Consider the following 17,323-nt stretch of genomic DNA (forward strand, 5'->3'; position numbering starts at 1 on the left):
AGCAGTTCACATTGCTTCTTTTAATATTACCATTGTGGTTCCATTATGACTGCAATCCCACTGCCATTTCCCCATCAAGCACAAAGTCATCATCCATTTTATACAAAACAAGTTTCTACTCATGAGAACTATTACACGGTTCAATAAGGACAGTTACTTCTGTACAAAAATATCTTTATTGTTTAACAGAGGCAGTGGATAGTAAGGTCGTTGAGGAGGGAAGGCCTCCAGTAGGACCGTAAGTGATGCTCGCTGAATCAATGTCTCCCCTCTGAGGGGGTTGAACACTGGGTGTCTGTCCTGGATCGAGCCCTGGATCAGTGCATGTTCACACCCTCTGGAGTAAGGGATGCTGGCCCGTCTCCCTGGGCCAGTCAGAGCAGGTCCTCATCGGTCCACTCCTCCTGGGAGGGGGAAGCGGGGGGGGTTAGTGCCTGGAGGTGGAAGGGATCACGGGACGGAGAGAGCGAATCTGCAAAGCCCGTCCGGATCGGAGAGGCCGTGTGTGACTCTCACCTCCTCGGTCATCCGGGGCTCTTTCACCACGTGGTCGTCGTCCTCGTATCCTCGCTTTCTCTTCCTGCCGGGACGAGACGTTTTCTTTTGGTTTTCACACAGACGATTCAAGGAACGACGAAGATCTGTTTCTCCCCCCCTCCCTCTAGAACGTCCCAGAGATCCCCCCCACGTGTCCTACCCTCATGTTCCACCCCCTCCAATCCAGTCATGTAGTCTAGAACCTTCCCACCATCCAGGTACTGTCTATTCAACCACCTCTCAGCACTCCTCCATAGTAGACCACATAGGCCTGCATAGTGGGCTCCATAAGTCATGTCATTCAGTAGCTGCACACTAGCTGGGGGGGAGGGGCTGACCTAGGTTCATGGGTTGAGACAATGCTGCTGAGTGATCCATGTTGACCCATTTACAGACCAGCATGCTATGTGTTGCAGGACCGAGTGCACCATCATGTCACTGGCCGCCGCCATCCAGGTGATGTGACCTCGTTAACCAATGAGACGACAGGGCAGAGAGAGGTCCGCCAATCAGCCGGCCAGAGCCCGTAGGCTGGCGCAGGGACGTGCGACAGTCTTAAAATGTAGCTTTCAGTGGGTTTTATTGCAGTACGGCTGGCTAGGCAGTGGGGTTGGGTGGATGGACTGCTGGCAGGACGAGCCACAAGATCAGACCTCTCTACCTGACGCTAACATGAACGATTGTCAACCTTGGTGGTGAGGTAACTTGGACAGAAATGGAGAAGGGGGGGGGGACATGTTTTCATTGGACGGGACCTGAAACGCTGGACACAGCTAGTCAACCAACCACAGAACACTCGCAACCTTCCCCCCCACACCCCTCTAGGGTCAGCTCCGTGGCTGATTGGCTTTTCCTTACGCCACTCGCTACGACCGCGTTTACAGGGCTGGGGGCGGCCTCTGCAGTCACCCTGACGACTGCTCCGTCGCCAGGGAGACGGGCAGTGAAACGATGACAACCATCATCAGGGAAGTCCTAACGTAGCACCTGAACAAGCCTTAACTCACTTCCTACAGGAGGAACACACCACCACACTTGATTTTCTTTCTTTTTTTTAACCCAACGAGAAAACTCCTCTCCAACCTCTGCAGTTTACAATTCACTCCGTAGCCATGACGCTGAGTCAACTTTTTTTCCTTCACTATTACTACGCTGCTTTGCTTAATATAATACACTTTAGCTGGTATAAAATGAAAGTGTTTGTGGTATGATAGCTTAAGAGTCGTACGGCGGTAGGCCGAAAAAGTTGGTCTGATTAGACATAACGTTCTTTTCTGGCTTTTTGTAACCTTTGCATGTGTAAACCAATGGAAACTAGCCCTGTCGTGTACAGACCAATATGCTGCTCCGAGGAGGTGAAGGGACTGGCCCTTTAAGCGGGCCTACGGCCAACAAAGGAAGCTTTAGTGGACTTGCAACATAGCGACCGTTCAGCCTGCTTTGGTTCCACCCCACACAAGCCGCACTGCCCAGACTCAGACTCCCCCGGAGCTGCAGACAGACACAGACCCATCAGGTTTGGAATTATCCAGGAAATAGTTGTTTTTTTTCTGTCTGGCTTGTGTTCAAGTTTTTTTCTCTCCCAAAGTGACAAACGGGGGGGATTTGAACCTCCCATCTGCAGTCAAACACTCTACCGCCGAGCTATACCCACCACCCTTATGTTTGCCCCCCCCCGGTTCTAATGTGGGGGGGGGGGGGGGGGGGGCATTGTTGAGTTTTAGTTACTGACCGTTCAAATGCACTGAAGAAAACACAGACCTCACCAAGACAAAGTGGAGTGGAGGTGTGGATGGATGCGCCCTTCCTCGCTTTCATGTAGTGTAACTGGACCTGTTTGGTTTTTTTATTTTTTCTACCTGATAATACTGAACTTTGAATCTTTTACATATACAAGACGACTCTTGATCGACCTGGCTAAATAAAACTGTTAGTGTGTATGAGGAGATGTACTGTCTTTTGTACAACGTCTTTTTTTGTCTCAAGTGGGGGGGATCTAAGGTGGTCATAACTGACTTACTAACTAAGCCCGGCTAACAGACAGGTAGCAGACAGGTGAGCTGGTCTACGTACGTGTTGGAGTTTGAGGAAAGTTCTGCATGGATCTTCTCCAACTTCTGCTTGTAAATGTTTATTTCCTCTGGCTTGGGAAGTTCATATTTCTTCATGAGGTTTTTCATTCCTGTGAAAACATATCACCCCCCCCCCAAAAAAATTAGATATTATTTCATTGATTTATTATGAACAAAATAGGTCATATTATACATAATCGATCGCTGAGCCTGATCAGAAGTTGAGCACAGCTGGAGGTGAAGGCTGCCACCCTGTGGTTGAACATGGTAAGTGCAGTCTGTGGCACAGGGGGGGGAGGAGGGACTCACGTCTCATTCCATCGTACATCTTCAGGAGGGTCTCCTTGTCGTCCTTCAGCCCCATACACTCTGTCAGGTAGCTAAGACATCATGGACTTTAGTTTGACAAAATGCTCACACAAAATGTAAACAGTCAAGTTATATTAGGGAAGTCAATCTGCCACAACGACACCCACCACCACAACCCCCTTTAGGAGTTGGAATCCAAGTATTCTAAACCCGACACTGAGGGGGAACTGGACATGCTCTGTTAGGTAGCCTTAGCCCTGCGTTCTGGTTGTCCATGCTCTGTTACATAGCCTTAACCCTGCGTTCTGGTTGGGCCATGCTCTGTTACATAGCCTTAGCCCTGCGTTCTGGTTGGGCCATGCTCTGTTACATAGCCTTAGCCCTGCGTTCTGGTTGGGCCATGCTCTGTTACATAGCCTTAGCCCTGCGTTCTGGTGGGGACCCACCTCTCCATGTTGAGGCCGGCCCGCGAGGCGCTGTTCAGGATGGCCGTCAAGGCGATCTGCGACGGCGGGAACAGCAGGCCCGTGTCGGTCATGGCGGCCCGCGTCAGGAAGTCGTCGGCGCTCTTCCTCAGGGACTCGGGGTTCTCCAGCACCGGGTACCTGGTCTGAGGAGGGAGGTCAACGCTTTAGACAAGACGGGCCGGACGCTCAGCACGCGGCAGGCCGTGCTTGTGGTTCCAGCCGGAAAACGCATCGCGTCATCTCTTACAGAGACGAGAGCAGCCACACATCATTCATCAGAGGCGCAAAGTAAAATTGCATATCAAATGTAAAGAATACCGACTTATATTAAGGCCTTCCATTCTACCGGACATGATAATGGAGTTGTGACATGTTTGTCCTCCTCCTCCATACGTCCCTCCCTCCCTCCCAGTTGCACCTTCAGGTCTATGAGCAGGCCCTCCATGGGTCTGTAGGGGGTGTGGACCACCAGATGGAAGTTGAGCTGCTGGATGAGCAGGAGCTCAAGCTCCAGGATCTGCTCCAGGGCTCTCTCCTGCCCCGCGGGACTCTCCTGCAGCAGGTTGCCCACAAACTGGGTGCTGGACACGTTGAACTCATCCACCTTGCAGGACAGGTAGGCACAGATCAGCCTGTAACAGCGAGGGAGACGGCGCGGCCGATAGATTGGATGAGGTGTATCCGATTAAGGAGGGGAGGAATGCTTATGAGCAGGTGAGAAACCACAAGCTGAAATTGTTTTTGAATAGCCTACACCATTATTGCTGGTGGGTATGACTAATTATATATATATATATATATATATATATATATATATATATATATATATATATATATATATATATATATATATATATATATATATATATATATATATGCAATTCATACAATTAGTTTGCATCACCAATCAAGGCAAAAGTATGCTCACATTATAGTCCTGGGGTGGTATTCCATTAGAGAGTTGTTCAGGTAAAATCTACGGAAATACATGATGGCAGTGCCCTGTAGAGATAAGAGTAGGTTGGCTCAATAAAACAAACCAACTTAAAGCTACATTGAGTTCAGTTAAAAACCAACAGTTCTACATACCACCACAGACTTGGGCATGACAGGCTTGAAAGCATTGCAGAAGTCGAGCAGTCTTTTCTCATAGTGTCTGTAAAGGACAGACTCCTCTTGAGGGTCCAGGAATAAGGATTCATTAACTCCCGGCTGTAACAGAGAAAAGTAGGGAGAAATAATTTAAGAAATATTATGTACATGGGGAAAGACTGGTGGAGCTGTAGCAGAAATCCACACAGCTAGCAAATTTGTCTTCCGTACCTTACCACTGGCAATTATTTTGTTGCGGTATTTTTGGTTAGCCTCATATCTTATCTGTTCAAGTCTTTCTTCGCTGTCAAATATCCAAAACTTTTTCTGTGAGCTATTGTGAAACATGACAGCCTCTTTTGGGAGAAGTCCAGCAGTAGAGACCAGGTCCACTAGCAGCTAGTTGCTAGCGTTGCTAGTTAGTTCGTTTTAACTTAAGCTGTCAAAATATTACCTTCTTATGTGTTCACAAACAATATCCAATTAACATTATATGCGGGAGCAATGGAAAAACAATCAATGTTTCAACATCTGCGAAGATGTTAGTACCAAAGGGCTGCACTACACAAACATTCACCACCCACTTCTTCGGCCATGTCAGGTTGTCTGCTAATGATGACGTCGGCAAAGTACGAATCCCGTGTAGGGTCAATACACATATGCGTTTCGGTTTTACGAGAAACTAATTTTAGAGACCAGTATCATTTTTTATTAATAACTATTCAAATAGTGACTTGTCTCTGTTTTGGTATTTCGGCAGTTGAGTCAGCTTGTAATTTTCTTACTCCTAAATACTTATTTTATCAACAATTATGCATAAGGTATAGGCTAATTGAGGGTGTTCTCACAGCCGAAGCGAAGCCATAGATGCCAAGGTTTTCTTCTTTTGGCCTCAATTGGCGACCAGTCCATGCCTTCGACCAACCAGTGCTAAATCGATAGACATAGAACTGTGCATAACCTGTTAGGCCTATTGGAATACTTACTAGCAAACACAAAAAAAAATGAAAGGCTACTTGTATAATTATTATTAAAATCTCCGTACACTGTTGATTTTTTTTTCTTCACATAAGGCCTACTCTAAACAAACAAGAAAAAGCATCATGACTATGAGTAAAACTGAATGCCTATTAAATTTGCACAATATTGGTATCACTTCTGGAATCATTGTAGGCGTATCTGTCAGATAAAATATATATAAATATTAACTATTATCATTAAGTTGATTTGTAATGTTATCTCATTGTGTATTAAAAGATGCTGCAACAGAAAAGGCAAAGACTACCCAACCCCCACCCAGTCTTTTCCTTATACCCTGATTTGCATAAACATGAGTAATTTATGAATAATAAATGTCCTCGCATTCAGGGGGAGCCATTAATTTGCATATCACCATGGCACAGTTTTATTTTCTGAGTGTGGTGTAGTTTAATCACGAAGCCCTTCAAGACTGCATAAACCAGAATCAAAGAAAAATCCCTTAGCAGGTATGTAGTAGACACTTTTATCGATCCGTCTTCCTGTTAAAAGACGATCAAAATGTAGCGGATTTTTAACTTTTATGTAAAAATGTTTTCTGAACGGTTTAACGTTTGTAGACGACCAAAGCTTGTATCTACAGTACCGGTCGCTAGTTATTTGCCCTGTGAATTGCATAAACATGAAGTGCCAATGTATTATTGATGAGACCATTGCAACAATTTTGGCTATGCTGTGGGTATGTGCTATGGGCGCGCGTGTGTGTGTGTGTCTGTGCGCGCGTACGTGTGTGCAAGCGTGAACGTGTGGCGTGCGTGAGCAGCCTAAAGTTTATTGCAACGTTTAGTTTCTTGTTAGTCTGCAGTGGTAATAAATGTCATAACGAAAACCAAATATTTGTAAATAAAGTAATTCAGACTACACTCTGACTAAGACGACAATCTAAGCGGTCCGTGTTTTGATCCACTAAATCTGACTATTAAATGTGCTAAAACTGCAGATTATTTTGTAATATTGTCATCGCATTACCAAAGTAACGCCATTTCCCACCCGAATATCAGGATAAATCGAATACAAATGCGTAGTTTGTGTTTGCGTTCGAAGGCTCCAGAATAGCTGAGAGGAACACTATTTGAAATAAATGATATTGTACATGCATTAGATCTGCAGTCTTGTGTAACTTAGGGGACAAAGAGAGACAGAGACATATAGACATCGATAATTTATACAGACTTATTTCCACCTGAGTGTCTAAGAGTCATGTCAGTGTATTTTGACTGTCCATGTTGAGGGAAATCAAACAGAAGGGATTTGTGGCATCACCAGTTTTGCCAAAGGATCTGAGCATTGCCCTGATAGAGTGAGAACAGGGCTGCAGCCTGCTGCATCTTTGCAGTGGGATGTCCAAATATTGTCTCACACAAAAAGCTTTAGTGCCACTGTAGACACACATACATCATGCTTTTCCATTCACCACTAATTTAAACCCTAACGCATGTGTGCATGTGTGTCTCCAGTCATTATGAGCAGAACAGACTACATCTATACTGACCATTTGAATCATGATTGGTGAGAGATTAGGATTCACATTTTCAAACGGAATAACGTTCTGTCAAAAAAATCCAAATTTTTAAAACAAATGTTGGTCATAGACTGGAGCATCATTGGCTAATAATATTGTTATTCATCTTTGGTAAAAATGTATCGAAGGGATTGTTTTTACTTCGGAATAATAAAACACACACATTTACCACATGCTTAGTTTTCATAGAGTGTATTGCCAGTCTGAATAAACTTCATATTTAAAGACAGACACAGACATTTGATTTAAATTAATCAAATTCTTCTCACATGAATATTCATTCTCCCTTGCAAAAAACTGCCATTCCATTCTCTGCTTTTTACATTTCCCTGCATCCCCCCACCTCCCCTTTGCTCGTTGCCATGGGGACGAGTAGTGGCTGAGGTGATGTCAGTTGTGCCGGCGCTGGGTCAGGTGACAAGCTACTGCTGGGCATCACACAGCACCCTCGTGACGACAACAGAGACGGTGCCGTTTTGACGTTGTAACAGCACCGACACCACCAACACCGCCACCAGGCCATCGCTGTATTGTGTCAACCATCTCCATGTTGTCATTCAACAGAATCGATTTGGGCACAGCCAAAGTCAGTGGATGTGAAAGTGTGCTCCGACACGTGTTTGTTTGTCTGCGGCTCTGTTAGGTTGGCATGAAGCGGCAAGGACTCTCCCCTCCCCCTCTCCCTCCTCCCCCAGACGCCCCGCACCCCCCACCACCCCTCTCTTTAATTGAGCTTTGTGTCTGCCTCCTCCCCCCCCCCAATCGAATCCGGCCACATTTGCATGCGACTCCGCACGCTCCCCAGCTGTACAGTACGGCGCTAAATGAGGAACGCAGACCCACTTTGCGTGACGTGCATACTAAACAGGGAGGGAATCAGACCCCCTCCTTTGAAAACGCATCCACACAGGGAAAGGCTGAGGGAAGGAGGGGGATGATGGCTGGAAACAAAACATGGCCGGGTTGTTGCAAGGTGTTTGGTAGCTGTACTTGCAGATTTTGAATGCAGACGGATACGTTACAGTTCAAATGTTATTAGATGCAGCAATGTTATATGTATTTTGTCATGGAGTGACATGGTGTGTTTTATGACTGTAGCTTGATTTTGTGATTATATGGATCTGTTGTGTTTTACGCGTTGGGACGCCTATCTTACAGGTTAAGAATGATATAAGGAATACTATTGTGCTACTACTAAAGTGAATGAAGGCACTTGCTCTCTGTCTTTTCCTCAATAAGAAATATGCGAACAAGGAGACATTTTTGTAAAGGATGTCTCAGGATGTGTGACTCAGTTCCATCAAAGGGCTGAATTCACAATTGACAGGAATAGAAAGTTCCATTGGTCAAATAGATCCAACCTTCACTTAAATGCACTCAAGTACCCTGCCACACAAATGACTGACAACAAAACGGAATTCAAAAACACTTTGCTCTAACCTTGCACAGTTTTTAAAACTGTCAAGTCTGGAAATGTATGTCAAGTGGACTTATTTCTTAAATGCGAGTAGTTTCGGTTAGAATTCAGTGTCATTGTTGGTTAGTTGGTGGACGTTGGCATGTGGTATTTTGTAGACACAGGTACGGGTAAATGTTTCATTTTGTGCTCTGTCACTCACAGTGTCACAGGTGAAAAGGAGAGAGAGAATGGATGGAGGAGTGAAGGTGCAGGCATTCAGGTGGGAAGCCAGTCCTTCACAGTACACAGCCCCTGCAAAGTCTTCCAAATGACCCTTTACATCAATGTGCCATGTCTGCACCTTTCCCAATAGCCGGCCTTTCTGCAGATATGGATGCATGTAGGCTGCTGGCTGAGTAATGTACGAGTTGTCTGTGCAATGTTCTGTCTCCCTGACCCCTTTGTGTGTGTGCATGAGAGAGAGAGAGTGAGAGAAAGAGAGAGAGAGAGAGAGAGAGAGAGAGAGAGAGAGAGAGAGACAGAGAGAGAGAGAGAGAGAGAGAGAGAGAGAGAGAGAGAGAGAGAGAAACTTACCAGTCAGCCATTGGAACAGCAAATGAATCAGTTAGGTGATTTAGAAGTGATGATTTGGATTTTTATTAATATCAACTTCGAAAATGTGATTCATGTTTATAGATTAGTAAAAGGAACTGTAAATGAATGATTTTGGCTGTTCCTCATAATTGTATTATATTTAATATCCTGAGATATGTGTTATCTTAGTCTTAAGAAAAAAATCGGATCATGTTCTTACTTCTTCAATAAACCACAGCCTACTATGGGCCTACACTGAATTGCTGCAATGCAGCTCTCCATCTGGAAGGGGCTTATGAAATAATTTTCAGATTGTACATTAACAGAAAAAGACCAAGGATAGGCCTGCAGTAAGATGGGATAAGCTGATTGTACAGCAGAAACAAGATGTAGCTCTCGCACGTCATTTAAAAAACGTGTTTTAAGGAGGAATAACGGTTTTACGTTTATAAGAAAAGGAATCATTTCTCACGGGCCTCTTTTCAGCATAGACGCATGGGCATTTACCAACGCGTCCCGGATATTGGATAAACCAATTGCTTCGATTTATTAACGGCTGCATATTTACTTTTGATTGGCTATTACGTTAGTGCGTTATTTTACTCCGCTAATTTCGTTCAACAGGCCAAGCCAATGAAACCATTTGCTGTTTGAATAGTGAATCATTCAATAAATGTATTGAATGTGGATATGATTTAAAGCTGTTAAGGTCAAATATGCTATTGAGTTGCTAGTGAATTGGTCAATTTATCTATTGAATAGATTGCCCAATTAGACTAAATGTAGGCTTTAATTTGCCATTGCATGAGGGCATTAGGCTGGCTAAATTCTATTTTTGGTTAAATAATACATAGGCTATATTAGTCGGTGTGTTTACACTATATCCTGATACATAATCATACATTTTGTGTATATCTTAGAACATCATACTTACACCCGTTGACAGACACATTTCTTCATTTAAATGTAAGCAAGTAGAAGATGAATAGCCTAGCTCACGAAACAGCACATTTTCGTTTTTTTTTAATGCTGTTTTAAATGATGTAGTACTATTGAGTTCTGTTGGTCACACTGCAGTGAAATGTGATTTGTTCATACGAATACTAATCAGAATAATAATTATGGGGATTGTGCACAAACAGTCATGAGAAAAAGAACATTGTTTCAGTGGTGTGTTTTATCAGACAAAACATATTTAGTCTTTTTTTTGTTGTTGTCAATACTGAGCCTGTATGTTTTCATCAATAAAATGTGATGCAGTCAAGTTAAAACCAATTCAAGTTAACACAGTGACTGCCTCCACTGTGCCAGTGTGTTTAACAACGATATAACCTACATTTCCCGCTAGATGGCGCCACTGTATTATTTAAAGATGACTTTATACCAAGCCCTGGAATGCGTAAGGGGGTCAGTCAATTTCTAACTCAATTCTGTGTTATTTTTCACACACTCATATCAGCTCTCGAGAAATTTGGAAATGTACATTTGAGGAGGCTCTTGTTGGATGTCAGATATTTATGATGTTTATTCACTGTTCATACACAAAAGAGTTGGATGGTTTGTTGGTTTAACTTCATAGAAGAGTTATTGCACACACACACACACACACACACACACACACACACACACACACACACACACACACACACACACACACAGAGAGACACACATATACCATTTTAACCTTTTTCCTCTCTCGCTTTCTCTTTCCGTTTCTCTGTCTTTCTATCTGTCTTTCTCTCCATGCCTCTAGACCTGTCCGGCACAAACTAAAGCAGCATATCATTAGCTCACGGTTTCGTTTGCGGCCTGCCCGGTCTGCCCCGTCCCAGGTTCTCTGTGGGTCCAAGGTTGCCATGGGAAAAAGAGAGAGAGGGGTGGGGGGGGTGGGGAGAGAGATTTAATGGTCCTACAAACCTCCAGTACTGAGAGGCACTATGGAGATTACAAGGAGTCCTTGATTAGCCCATAGCCCTGTCTAACGGATCCTTTTGCCTGTGTTCTTTATTCATTTCCCTTGGCCTTTTCTTTCGGAAAGAGACCCAATAGGGCCCAGCAGGTGAATGTAAAGAAACGCGTGAGGACTCCCCTCCGTCGTCCCCCTTTCACATGCTGACAATGCTCCAGCCCCTACTTCACGTAGCACCAAATTCAAAAAGCTGATTAAAGCTCATCCTGTTGGGTATTGATTGAGGGCGCAAAACTAAAACCAACAAAAGCCCATGTAAGAGCACCCGTCAACCCCCCCGCCCCTCCACCCCCCCCCAGAAAAAAAGAAGAAGAAAAATAAGACGGGGTTCTAACAATGACAGGACTTTGAATGCTTAGCAAGGTTGTTGTGTTCTCCTTGTATGCGCATGGGCATGTGGTGCACATTCATTTATAATTGATTTGAGGTAAAAGGAAGAAACTCATTGACGAAGCATATTTTATTGGTGTTCATTAGCCATGCTACACAAACACAGTGCTTTGTGGTGTAAAAATAATAATAATTGGATTAACTGAATTGAATAAACAGACTACTGCTTTGTGTGTTTCAGGTCACAATATCAGTTTTCCCTTTTTGGATGAATTAATTGATAAATAATAGAAAATACGTATATGGTCGAACATTCATCTATTTGACCTATTTTCGGGATTACGACTAGCTTTAAGGTATTAGATAGATGGGTACATCTTCTCCTGTAAGTCTTTGTCCCAGACTGTAAATGGAAGTGGAGCGGGTCATTAGGCGTGTGCTGTACATTCTCTGTCTTTTTGACGTCATTAACAAAACACTTTTTTTGCGTCTGCCTCAGTAAAAGAAAAAAAAAGAAAAATCATTTTTGCCACTGCCCTATTGTAATCTAACCATATTTATCATAATAACCCTTTGTGATTTATTTTTACTCTTGTCATTGTCATGTAAACAGCCTTTTTTGCATGTTAATCCTTTAATGAGGAAAATTAGCAAGCTGCGTGAGACATGGGAAATACTTTGGATGAAAGAGGAGAGTGTGAGATGTTCACTGTGTATGTGGGTGTGCATGTGCACCTATGTGTGTGTGTGTGTATGTGTGTGTGTCTAGAGAGATTCTTCAAGAATCCATAAATATTGCATTTCTTTGTTTGACGAATGTATGACATATATTCATGTTTCCCCAACAAATTCCAGTGTCACATTTTTCCTTTTGTCAGCCTTATTCCAAACAGTGAATCCTGACAATTATCCTAGAGACATTTCTCACCAAACCCCCTTGTTCCCACTGCTGTGCTGCACCACCATACTCTGGGCTCAAGCACTCGTCCTCCTTCACAATGTTTGAGCTCATCCTATTACTTCATTCCTCTAGTTAAATGATGCATTGATACACATCTTATGTGCACTGTTTATGTCCATTGAACTGAATGTCAATGGGAAGGCCTTGTAATTAGACCAATGTGTTGAAAAACCAATGATCTGATTCACCATTTCAACAGAAGAGGGCATTGCACGTTGGCTTAATGTATGTCTCAACCCTGTACTAGTCAGTACCAATGGCAAAATATAATGGGGGATTGTGAATATATATTGAATGGACTTGTTATTGGTATTTTATCCTCCGAAATTTTGATTGTTTAAATCACGGGGCTTGAATGTGCATTGTGTTTATACTTTTTTTGCATAAACGATTTCTCAATGGAGATTGTGCACCAATAATTGAGACAAAATAGCTTGCTCTAATGTGTACAAGCATTCGCCATCAGTCATTCCACTGTGGTTAATACGGTTTGCGAAATCCATTTGAAGAATAAACGGCTCATACACAGTGATATGTCCAGACCATTGAACGACCAGGGAAAAATAAAGGACGGATCGAAATGGGCATGTTCGAAAACAAGAGCGGAAGAGGGAGACTTAGAGAAGGCGTCGGAGGAAGAGGATGAGAGGCGCCCTCGGGCTTTTATGGTAAAAAGTCCCTGGGCTCCGGCTGAAGTGTGCTTAACACTACCCACACAGCCATCAGAGAAGGGTTAGGGTACCACCACGCCTACACACAGACCTTGCCGTTTCCTCACACACACATGCACACGCACGCACACACACACAGTCTCCTTGACACCATATCCCCTCTGTTTCTTTGCCTCCCACGCAGGCTATTAGCCACAGACAATCAGACCACCTGACGCTGCTGCGCATCTCGGCATGTGTGAGTCAGACCTGCGGTCTCGGTGCCTTCAAAAGTCTTTTTTTTTTCCAGAGCGTTTGTGCGTTTGGCATATCCGCGTTGATTCTGACGCGCAGACTTGCCGAGTTAGAGGACGGCCATTGAAACGGTTTGGTCTGGCTGAAGCCTATTGTCATTTTCACGGTTAATTCTCCGACATGCCCTTTGAATGGCTCGCTCTTTGGCACCACAGGAGGGGTGGCGTGCTGGCTCACACGAACAGAGGGAGAGGGAGGCAGTGGGCAATCAGGACTTTCTGATTGACCAGGAGTGGAGACCGGTTGAGAGGGCGAGGACCAGCACGGAAAGAGTGGGGGTGGATGGGGGGGGGGGGTGGCAGAAGGGACGGTCACAGTGGCACTCAGTCTGACGCTGGTAGAATGACAAGCAGTCACGATATGGCCCCCATCTCCCCTCATGTGTGTGTTTGTGTGTGTGTGTGTGTGTGTCCCTCCAACTCACAGACAAACCGTAAACAGCGGCACGCTGTCACACATTTGACCCCCAGTGACAGTGCAGGGGCACACAAGGGGGGTGGGTGTGTGTGTGTGTGTGTGGGGAGGGGGGGTCGACCACCGGGTGCGGGGACCTCAGAACGCCCGTGTCAGAGTGAAGGGGGGGTGTCAGTGTGTCACCAACTTCTCTCCGCCAGTCCTCACATATCTGTGTCCTGCCCCCCTCTGATCCCTCTGGCTACGGATCAGTGCCGCGGCTCTTCCCCCAGTCGGGAACGCCGCCTCCAGCGTGCCGACAGGTCCGGGCATGGCCTCGATGAAGTGAGCCTCTGAATTAAAAGTGTGTTGGATGCCAAGGAGTGGCTCACTTCATTTGACTGGCTAACTCAATTGGAGTGCTTCCTGATGGGGAGCCAGAGTTGAGCCAGAGAGAGAGAGAGAGAGAGAGAGAGAGAGAGAGAGAGAGAGAGAGACAGAGAGACAGAGAGACAGAGAGACAAAGAGACAAAGAGAGAGAGAGAGAGAGAGAGAGAGAGAGAGAGAGAGAGAGAGAGAGAGAGAGAGAGAGAGAGAGAGAGAGAGAGAGAGAGAGAGAGAGAGAGAGAGAGAGAGCAAAAAAGAAACAAAGATAGGAAGATATAAAGAGAGAGAGGGAAGGAGAGCAAGGGGCCGGAGATAGTGATGTAGACATATGGACGCGAGCCAGTTTGGCTTTTATTTGAGTTGTTTATGGAAGCAAATGCAATCAAGTGATCGTTGGGATAATCTGAACGGTTAACAATTGTATTTGCATTCATGCGACGACAAAGTTGACCATGATAATTAGCTAATGGTGCCTGCTAAGAGTATGGCAGAGGTTTAGCATTATGACCTCAGTTACTTTGTCCAAGACCAAGGCTGGCTGGCTTAAGATTCTGTACTCGGCTGCAGTAAAAAAGGCGATATAAGCATCTAAGATTTTGCATGAAACATTTGGACGCGACAGAGGCTTCTGAGTGCTATTTGTTTATTTGGGGGCGCTTCAATGTCCACATTCATCTACCTCCCTATATTTCGTCACCCCTTTTAGTGCGTTGTGGAAATAGCTTGCGCATCCCATACTGTGGCTAATTTGGTCTGGAGAAATGCTTTTGATGAGGGGGCACCAGGTTGCCGAGGTGTTTGCTGAAGTGCGAGCGTGTCAGGGGACGGCGAGATGCAGAGCGCAGGGAGTGTTGATTGGGCAGAGGTGGGAGGCCCCTGGATCTGAGGTAGAGAAAAAGAGCCGGCCATTAGGAAGGCCATTTATCTCCATGAATACGAAGTGCCCGGGCTGTACGTTCCTCCATTCCCGCTTCCCAAGATGCATTGTTGCCTGTGTGGAAAACAGCCCTTTTTTTTTTTGATGTTGCTTTGTATGTAAAGAAGGCGTCATGTTCTTCCCTCTCGTCTTGTCCTCAAAGAGCATTAATCAGTGGTAGTCAAAGACGAGCCCCCTCTCGGAGGAGCAGTCGCTCACCTCGGAAGGAAGAGACGCCACATGAAAGCCGGCGAGGGGATTCGGAGGCGAGGCGACGGAGTCGGAGCCCCCCCCCCCCTCTCATTAGAGATCAACCGATTGACGCTCGCCTAACGAGGCCCTTCTCGCCGCGCCGAAAGCAAACAAACAAACAAGCGGCGAGAAGGTAAAGCAGGAGACGGAATCCCCCCCCCCCCCCATCCCTCCCCCGGCGTTATCATTCAGGCGTTATACCTTGAGACGGCCCCCCGGCGCGGAGGGCTTTTCGGGGAGGCGGCCAACGGGCTGCCGCCGCTAACGAACCCTGGCACTGGGCGCTTGGAATGTGACGCGGCGGTAGGGGGAGGGCGGGGTCAGAGGTCACAGGTGGCCTCAGAAGAGGGGAGGGATGTTTGAGGAGCGCGTCTATCTCGTCCTCACCTCGTCCTCCGGGTCTCCTCGGGGGCCTCCAGGCGAGAGCCCCGACTCCCCAAGTCCCCCCCCACCCCCCCGCTGTGCCTCTAATCCAGTCTAAGGAACCTGGAGGACGGCCTTTCTGCGCTCTCCTCTGAACTCTGGCCCTTCTCAGTGCGGGGGGGGGGGGATTAGCTGAGTAGGCCCCAAGAATCCCTCCCCGTCACAGTATGTGGCCGACCCACTGACCCTGGACCCTGTGAGGCCAGGTGGAGCCCCACCAGAGGTGTCCACGTAGCTGGGCATTAGCCCGCCCCCCCCCCCGCCCCCCTCCAAATGAGGCATCCTGACAGGCTCCAGGTAAGGCGGGTCACGCGGGGCCAGGGGCCCCCCCGCCGTCAGAGACAACAGGAGAAGGATCAGGACCAGAGGATCCCCTGTCACTCGGTAGATCAAATGAGAGCTTAGACTGGGGGGGGGTGGGGGGGGGGTGGTGGGGGGGGGGATGGGCTAGTCTCTTGTCAGCTCTACCCATGAATACTGAGGGCGAGCTGGGGCTGGAAGGACCGTGACCGACCCTCCCAACCACAGCCTGCTGCCCAGGACCCTCCACTCCCCGTCCATCCAGCTCCTGCTCCTCAGGGCTGCCACCAGGCTCTTAATTCCTGTTCTCAGCCAAGTCACTAAGTGCTACGCCGCACAATGGACCTATAATCAGGGCAACATGACCGATAGGTCTTTTTTCTCCGTGGCTGCTCTCGTGTTGAGCTGGCATGTTGATTCTGCAACGAGATGCTAATTAGCCCTCATAGCTACAGGCTACAGCTAATCTGTGTGTTTAGATGCACGGGCCACTCGATCCATTGAATATTTCAGGCCTCGCTTTTAGATATGACCGTGTTTTGGGAGAAGAAGAAAAAAGTCACATTTAATAGATAAAACCAACTGAGGTCTCGGCTCACAGTAGGTTGTCGGTCACAACCTGTCCTCTCTCTCCCCCTAAATAACCTCATCAAACGTGCCCCGTGTGACAGGGTAAATAAGGGGTGTGTCGATCTGGATGCCTCGCACAATGTCCCCTGTCAGTCAGACCACCTCCCGGGGGTGAGGAGGGGTGATGTAGGGGCGGCCAGCGGCCCTTGGGTCTCTGCGATTGGCCTTAATCCGTCAGCTAATAAGTTCAGAGTGGGGCCATATGCTCCAGTCCAGTGTGCGGGAAGGGGAGCGTTGCCCCATGCTACTTACACCAGGCCGCTGCATTCTCAGGTACCGCCCCCCCACGGCCCGGCCCTTTGTGCCCGGGGATCAACCCTCTCCACACTGTGAATGGGCCGAATTGATTAAACCCCACCGTATAATTGTCAGCAAATCCCACCGAATCATTTCCCATCCATTTGAAAAGCACAATACGCGTTTCTTCTTTTTCTCCCTCGTACGCCCTCCCCCTCCCCTCCCTCCCTCCCTCCCTCCCTCCCTCCCTCCCTCCCTCCCCCTCCGTTCGCCACCCCCTCTTTTCACGGCGCCAGGTTTGTCCGTGTGTGCCTGGGCTCCCTAACCCCCGCTTGAGAGAGAGGTAAAGGCACGGGGGGGGGGGGGTGAGGAGGAGGAGGAGAAGGAGGGGAGCGAAGCGGATCCTTCTCTTGTCGGCGCTCGGCTGGTGAGCTGGCCGGGGATGAAAGCAGGCAACAGGGGGACGTGTTTTAATCTGTGGGCCTGGAGAGAGAGTGGCGTGCAGGCCTGAGCGCTGGTACCTGCCTCGC

The 17,323-nt window shown here is 46.8% G+C and overlaps 1 protein-coding gene across 2 annotated transcripts; it reads right to left on the bottom strand.

Annotated features, from left to right (window-relative positions):
* Nucleotides 1–157: 157 nt before the first annotated feature.
* LOC146232798 (cyclin-H-like) lies at nt 158–5,092 on the bottom strand. 2 transcript variants are annotated; one of them, XM_084690319.1, is made up of 9 exons: nt 4,709–5,092; nt 4,475–4,597; nt 4,314–4,387; nt 3,804–4,017; nt 3,365–3,528; nt 2,919–2,989; nt 2,611–2,719; nt 517–580; nt 158–404 (listed from the first exon to the last, which is right to left on the bottom strand). In XM_084690319.1, exons 1-9 carry the CDS (start codon nt 4,823–4,825, stop codon nt 375–377), a joined length of 966 nt encoding a protein of 321 aa, XP_084546445.1. In that variant the 5' UTR covers nt 4,826–5,092; the 3' UTR covers nt 158–374. The 2 variants fall into 2 exon arrangements, with proteins under 2 accessions (XP_084546445.1, XP_084546446.1); XM_084690320.1 differs by lacking the exon at nt 517–580.
* Nucleotides 5,093–17,323: the final 12,231 nt, after the last annotated feature.

The sequence above is a fragment of the Hypomesus nipponensis genome, chromosome 24 (assembly GCF_054491055.1).
Source record: "Hypomesus nipponensis isolate SF chromosome 24, ASM5449105v1, whole genome shotgun sequence".
Classification (NCBI taxonomy): Eukaryota; Metazoa; Chordata; class Actinopteri; order Osmeriformes; family Osmeridae; genus Hypomesus; species Hypomesus nipponensis.